The following is a 7,401-nucleotide window of genomic DNA, read 5'->3' as shown; positions in this document are numbered from 1 at the left end:
GGCTGCCCTTGACGCTCTCAATGGAAACCAGGGTTCCCCGCCCGCCCTCCGCGGCCTGGAGCTTGTCCCTTCAGACTTGTGCTTCCAGACTTGAAGACGCCCAAGAGGGACATGAATGGAGTCCTCAACGACGCAGACGCTGCTGTTTTGCTGGGGTGAACCGAGGAGCAGAGACTTCTGGGAAGGGAGAGAGTGGGGGACACTGCCTTCAGAACGTACACACCTAGAGAAGTGGCCACTTCACATTCTGTGATGTGGTTTGATAAAGCTTTCTGTGACTCTGTAGCAATGCTTTTTGGACTTACCCTTGTATTTCCCAGAGAAGACAAAAGAATGCATCCTCCCCTCCACTATCATGATCCCAATTCTACCTTACAAGTCTGGCTAGACCAGAGGATGTACATTGGTACAGATAGCAACTGGACACACAGGGAATCCAGGACAGATGACTCCTTCAGGACCAGTAGTGAGAGGGGCGAGGCCTGGAGGGTGAAGGGAATGTGGGGTGGAAAGGGGGAACTGATTACAAGAATCTAAGGGACATAAGCAGCCAGTTTCTTTGGCAACCAGCTGCCTTCTGCCCGGCCTCTTCTGCTTCGTCTGCTCCCTGGCAGCCCCCACAGCCTCACTGACTTCCTGGGGACTGAAAACTGACTTCCAACTGCTCTCTGGCCCTTCCTCCACCTGCAAATGTAGCCATTTCTCTAGCCTTCCTGAGACCCGGCCCCAGGGACGCTGTCCGCATGTGGCCGTGAGCTCGTGGGGGGCGAGGCCACACTCTTCTTTGTACCCATAACACCCAGCATAGAGACTGGCACAACTACAAGGGGGTCCCCCTAAAACTGGAATTTCCCCCCCAGAACTACCTAAACTTTTAAGCAAAACAGCCTATCACCTTCAAAATACTCCCCACGACACTCCTTACATTTGTCAAATCTACGATTCTATTCTTGAAAATATTTTTCAAACTCATCTGCTTGGATGGCTGACAGCACCTCCCTCGTTTCTTTACCTCTTGATGTCGTCAAATCGCTGTCCTTTCTTGTCCCTCTTCACTGGCAGAATAAAAAAGATGCACAGAGCGAGGTCAGGTAAGGTGTGTGGGGCACGAGAAGCGTGCTGTTTTCAGCCCCAAACTGGAGAACCGAGGTTGCTGCGTGAGCAGGTGCATTGTGGTGGTGGCAAAACCAGTCCCCCGTCTGCCACAAATCAGGCCTTTTTTGTCACATGCTGATAGGCAATCTTTTCAAAACCTCTAAATAGAAAGCTTGACTAACCGTCTGACCTGGTGGCACGAACTTCAAATGCACTATCCCCTTCACATCAAAAAAACAAATGAGCATCACCTTGATCTGTGATTTCATTCGACAAGCTTTTTGGGGTGAGGTGACGGCATCTTCCACTGGCTTGACTGATGTTTGGTTTTGGGGTTGTCAAAATAGCACCATGTCTCATCACCAGTACTGACCTTAGGAAAAAAGCCTGGGTTGCTTCGGAGCTGTTCAAAGCGCGGAACCGAGGCACACATTTTGCTGCGACCTTTCACATTCCCAAATCTTCCATTACAATTTGCTTCCCAAATCTTCACATTCCCAAATCTTCCATTACAATTCGTTAAACTGAGCTCCAATATAGTCCGGATAACCTCCCATCTCTTCAACGGTCTGTCGTCAGTCTTCGAGCACAAGTGCATCAATTTTGTCCATTCAGGAAGTTGACGGATGTCCAGAATGAGGTTGATCATCAATCGACATTTCACCATGTTGAAAAGAGAAAGCCACTTGGACACTTGAGTTTTCCCCATACGCTGTCTCTGTAAGCAGTGTGCGACACCACAGTTCCTGCCACATTTTTTCTGAGCAGGAAGCCAAATTTCAGTCAAATGCAGTTCTCTTAATTCAGCCATCCCAAAAAACAAGGCTCGAGCAAAATTGTTTTCACGAAAAAAATTCAGTGTGACCAGAGACCTTCCCAGGCAATGCCACTGGGTGGGAAAATTCATGCAAAAGCTCCGCCCAGCAGAGCTTATTCCCATATTGGGGAGGCACCCCCTTATATAGCCAACGGAAAATGTTTCTGCACCAATGAGTGAGCTGAGGCTACATCTACTGACATTTGCTTTCCTTAAAAACATGTGAGTTGGGCCAAGCTCTCTGTGCAGGAGGACCCCAGTAAAAACAGCCCAGTGTTGCTTGTTTCATGTGAAGGCACTGCCCCGTCACGGAGTTCCAAATTCTGGAACCCCCACCTCCCCCACCCCATTCTCTGTACCACCACTGGCTTGACTGCCAGCACCACACTCGTGGTAAAGAACTTAGGAATGTCTTCAAGTCTGATTTTGTGGACAGAGTAGTATAACCTTTTAGGAAAAATGTATGAAGCGGCCCTGGACCCTTTAAATATACATGCCTATGTGTTATGTGCACATGTGCACCCCATCTCCAATCCGGGCGCCCCATCCCTGGAGTTGTCCTCCAGGGCCCAGCTCTCCAAAACACAGTGCATCTCCTGCTACCTTCTACCACACGGACCAACCCAGCCTTGGACCTGCGGCAGTTTGTCACTGGAGGCGGGGCACCTTCTCTGGGCTCTTCTCCTGGGGGCAGCTCCTTCCTGCTCACAGGATCTGGGGCTGGAGTCTCTCTCCAGTCTACTTACAGGCCCCATCCTGGAGCTAAATAAGAGTAAGTCTCATAGCAGCTGAGCAAGGGACAGGGCTGCCCCAAGCTCCCATGTGGAATGTTGTGCTGAGAAGGGTGGCGATGGTTGGGGGTCCTGACAAACCCCTCTGGGCAGTCTTGGGGATTTCTGACTGACGAATCACTTCAGAGTCAAGTTCGCTGACCCCAGAAAACAGTCACAGCTGAGTCTGGCAGGCCTTCAAAAAGCATTTCACCAAATTCACTTTTGGTTTAGAGACTGGGACCCCAAAAGCCTCATTCTTTAAAAAAAAAAAAAAAAAGGAAATGGTCTTTTAGTTCCTTAAGTCCACAGAGGGATTTGGGGGAAGTGAGAAACCAGCGTGCATGTGAAGAAATTAAACCACTCCCCACACCTGTGAGCAGATTGGAGTTCCATTTTACTTAAAAAAAGGGAGGGAGTACATACACGGGCGGGAACAACGGCGACCTGAAAGGCCTTCTGTGACTCCCCCACGATTCCCACGCGTGTCTGTCGGGCGGTCCTCCTCCTGCGGGCGCACAACTGCTTACAATATTAACAAGGTTGTAGACAAGGCCAGCGCCCACACTGAGGCCGGCTGGGCAGGGACGGAAGTCATCATACGCAAGGTCAGTTTACAATACACAGCGTTTTCTGTAACGGATGTAACGCGGTTGCAGGAAGAAGTTAACATGACTAACGCGAATAATCAAATTGTTTGTTATCCATGTACAGCAACTAACTGCTTTACAAAAAAGCAAAATAATACAATATATCATCACATGTATTTACAGTGTAGTAAATATACTTTTCTGTCAAATTTTACACAATCTATTTACAGGTGAATACACTGCATTAAAAAAATGGCGTGGCTGACACGAAGTGAGAATTTTGTATAAGTTCATTGCATAACATTGAAAAAGACATGCGTCGTTACACCTGGGGAGTGGGGGGGTGATGTAAAAAACACAAAGAAACAAACCCAAAACAATAGCAGAAGAAATGGAAACAGCCCCAAACTTCACAGACGCGAATGGCTAGCTGGGGCTTCCATCCACCCTGGGTCTCTCCTGGGTCCAAGGTCGGGGCCCCATCAGCGGAGGGAGGGAAGCAGTGCAGGCACAGCTCTTCCCTGGGAGGACGGACTGACGGACGGCTTGAGAGAGGGAAACTCGGCTGTCACTTGCCCCGCTTAAAAGCAGCCAGGGGCAAGGCCACAAACCGGAAACGAACGACTTACAATGGTTTTTGTAAAAGAACATACACCAACTGATGCGAAATGGGCAACTGCTCCGCGTTTCGGAATTTCTTTTGTAGACTACAGCCTAAGGCCTGAAAGGCTCCTTTTCCGGGGGCAGCATCCAGGCAAGCTCTTGGTGTCCGTCGGTCCCGCAGACGCTCCATGGGTGTCCCTCAGTGGGAAGAACGCTGAACAAGGTAAAGCAAACCGTACTCCCAGGGGCACTGGTGAGCATGTCGCAGGCGGCTCTAGGCCGGTCCCCTGCAGCCCTCGAGGGCGAGGCTGGCTGCGCCCACAGCACACTCCGACCGGCTGCGGACACCCAAACCAAGCCCGGGGCCGAGCGGCAACCCCACGGGCACGGGAGAACCGCCGGGCCGCTCCGGGCTGCGATTCTGACGGAGCCGAAAGCTCGTCTTTGGTGGGACGGCCGCCCAACGCGCCACCACTACCACCATGGCTCCTCACCAGTTTTAAGAGTAAACATTCTGAAAGTTTCCCTGTTTTGATGGGAGAAACACAAGAGCACAGCCGCACCCACCGTCATGGGCACCAAACCCTGAGCCGGGTGGGTGCTGCGCGCCGCCGCGGGGAGACTGCACCAGAGGAGACCCCGGCAGCCTGCGCACGTGGCCGGGGCTACGGTCTAATCGCGCTCACTTCTGCCTCACTAACTATGGAGTCGCGGTTGCTTTGTTACTAGAAACATTCCATCCGAATGCAGCCGCTCCAATTGTTTAAAAAAAAAACACGGTTCTTGCTTTTCCCAGGACTGTAAACAAATTCAAAAAATTAAATTCTTGTTATTTCTGAATATCAAAAGCAATTTTATTTACATTAACATGTTACATTGTTACTGTGTGGATAAACGTGAAATATGTTATATTGTTAACATCAGAACACTTCTATGTACCATTCATCATTGATTTCGCTGTGGCATTTAATTTCCGGAATCCCGAAGGAACAGCACTGCCTGGCCCTCTCCCCTCCCCCAGCCGGCCGAAAGCCCTTAGCACTTCCCAACACTGACACGGAACTGGGGGACTAGGAGGCTAATTGCCTTTTGTCATAAATATGGTTTAGTTCTAAATTGGAATACCCAGATACTAATATACTCACCGAAGTCAAATTAATTTTGCACACTGCAGGTACCACAAGGAAGTTGGATCTGCATTGCTATGGAAACTCCATAGTAATCATCCATTCCATTCAGCATAGCAGCAACTCTAACGGTCTCCTACTGCAGGCTGACCAGTCTTTTTTCACAGTGATTAAAGCAATTCTAGCCTATAGAACCCAAATGCTTTGCTAAAGAGATTCCTGATTGTGTGTGGTGGTGGTGGGGGCATGGGGGTATTGGAGTACAAGACATTTAAAATATATCTTATCCAAGAAATTTTTGATACTATACACCATATTCTTACGTTTCTTCAAAAAGTAAGTAACAAATGACAGTATCAGCTACTCTACAGCCGCGTACCATTCTGTTCTGCTGGGGAGCAAATGTACACACCAGGACAACTCCCTTCTCAGGGCGTCTGCCACCACTGTGCTCATTCACTACCCTGCTCAGATGTACTTAGGAACGAAGAAGTGGAGGGCAAAGTGCAGACTTATTAGACTCGGTCTATGTGGCAAACCCAACCCAACCCAAAGGACGACAAAAGTCCATCCATCCACCCACCCCACACCAGCAAACAACCTGTCGGCATATAAAAGACGATGAGAGAATCATCTTGGAAAAAGAAATAATAATAACCGAGTTTGGGTGACTTGAGTTTGGATAAGGCCTCAGGACTCATAGATTTGATTTGCAATGTTAAAATAGATGTGGTTACTCTTAATTTCCTGTTATTATTGCTCATACGCAAGTGTTAATAATTCTTAAGAACGCACTAAAAAACCCTACCCCCAGAGTACCTTGCCTGTGGCTTTGTGTTGGGAAGTTACTCAGGACTGACCCCTAAGGTTCCTTAAATTTTTAGAAGGTAAGAAAAAGTCCACAGCTAAAAGTCGGATTAAGCATACTGGGGTTATAGTATTATTTCTCCCATAGACTTCTCTCTGGGAAAGTGTATAATAAGACTAACACTTTACTGTGCATGATGAAGAAGGGGAGGGACCATAGAGAAGGCAGAGTTCTGTGCAAATGGCTTTCCTATCTGGCTGGTTGTAGCAGTATTCAGGATTTGTCCTCTCTCTCACATTTGGGATGTTCTCAGTCCAAGCTTCCTGACCTCCCAACATCCTTCGCCGTTGTTCCGAATACTTGCTAAAACCAGACACACAGCAAAAGTGGAAGGGAAAAAAGTGAAAGAGAAGCATTAAATGTAGGCAATGCTTCCAAAAGTTGATCATCCGGCAACCTGGCAGACGGGGTGAGTTCACTGAGGAACAAGAAATGCAGCATCACAACGTGGTGACAGGGGAGGGCTGGGGAAGGGGTCACTAGTGAAGAGCCCATGTGTGTTAAGTCTGTTTAAAAAAAGAGAGAAAGAAAGCTTCACACGATCTTCTTAATGCTATTACGTTTGAAACTGCCAGCACTTCTTTGCTTCTGCACTTGGCTTGCGGATCCATGTCGAGTGCGTCCACTGTTACAGTGGCCAGTGGGCGGGGAGAGTTCAACGTTCTCCTTGTCGATTCCTGAAGAGAAACAGAGCGGCCAGTTACTCTCTCTCACTGGAGGTTAGGCTCCAGGATTTGACCTCACCACCTTTAGATGAGGCCAACCTGAGTGAACTAGCGTATGCATATTTCATTTTAGTAATCAGCTGTTAGTCTATCCCCCAGACCACCTCCGACTTTGTTACGAAAGATTTGCCATCACGGCAGCGCACACACAGCCTAAGAAGAGCGAAATGACAAGTTGCCAGAAAAAGCTAGAGGCAAGCAGGCTTTAGCTGAGTAAGAACCTAGCAGCCACCAGGGAAGACAGAACTGTTTCCTCTCAGTCATACCAGAAGCTTCCAGCAGAGGCCAGCTTCTAGCCCTGGGTCTTTACAATCTTGCTTATTCAAAGAATATGCACTCCAGCTGCACTGATCTAAAAGTTAAATGCTTACACTTGTCTCCATCAGATTCATTATTTCAAGGAAAAGTCAGATGCCTTATCTTTTCCCAATCACAGTGCCTGACCCAGAGGCACTAAAATCCCTACCAAGTACATAACAGCAGCCAGGCTGTGGACTCTGCTGTGACACCCCCCACCCCACCCCGTTTAGCTATGGTGGGAGGTTTCAGCACATGCGCTGCACTTAACCCATATGCCCCCTCCCTCCCCTGGTGATGAGGAACCCGCACAGTGATTGTAGACATGATCTAAGAAGCAACTTCCAGAATGTCACCAGCAAGCTCTTTTACTCCACTTAACAGGACGACCCCTTCCACAGGGAGCAGAACGAAGAGCGACATGGGCTGCAGGGCACAGGGTGGCCTCTGGGTCCTGGGAGTAGTCTGTTTCTTGGCCTGGCTGCTGCTCTTTAAGCTGCACACTTATG

At 48.8% G+C, this 7,401-nt stretch overlaps 1 protein-coding gene across 1 annotated transcript in view; it reads right to left on the bottom strand.

Moving 5' to 3' along the window:
* Positions 1 to 3,062: 3,062 nt before the first annotated feature.
* The window catches only part of NF1 (neurofibromin 1), a 252,880-nt gene continuing 248,541 nt past the window's right edge, over positions 3,063 to 7,401 (bottom strand). Inside the window, exon 59 of the mRNA XM_045299978.1 lies at positions 3,063 to 6,547. Within this exon, the coding sequence (XP_045155913.1) occupies positions 6,405 to 6,547 (143 nt within the window). The 3' untranslated portion in view covers positions 3,063 to 6,404. The remainder of the gene's footprint in view (positions 6,548 to 7,401) is intronic.

Source organism: Echinops telfairi, unplaced genomic scaffold (assembly GCF_000313985.2).
Source record: "Echinops telfairi isolate 266 unplaced genomic scaffold, ASM31398v2 ScPeMD7_7458;HRSCAF=8496, whole genome shotgun sequence".
Classification (NCBI taxonomy): Eukaryota; Metazoa; Chordata; class Mammalia; order Afrosoricida; family Tenrecidae; genus Echinops; species Echinops telfairi.
Note: the sequence above shows the minus strand (reverse complement) of the source record. Positions and strands in the feature narration are given on the sequence as shown.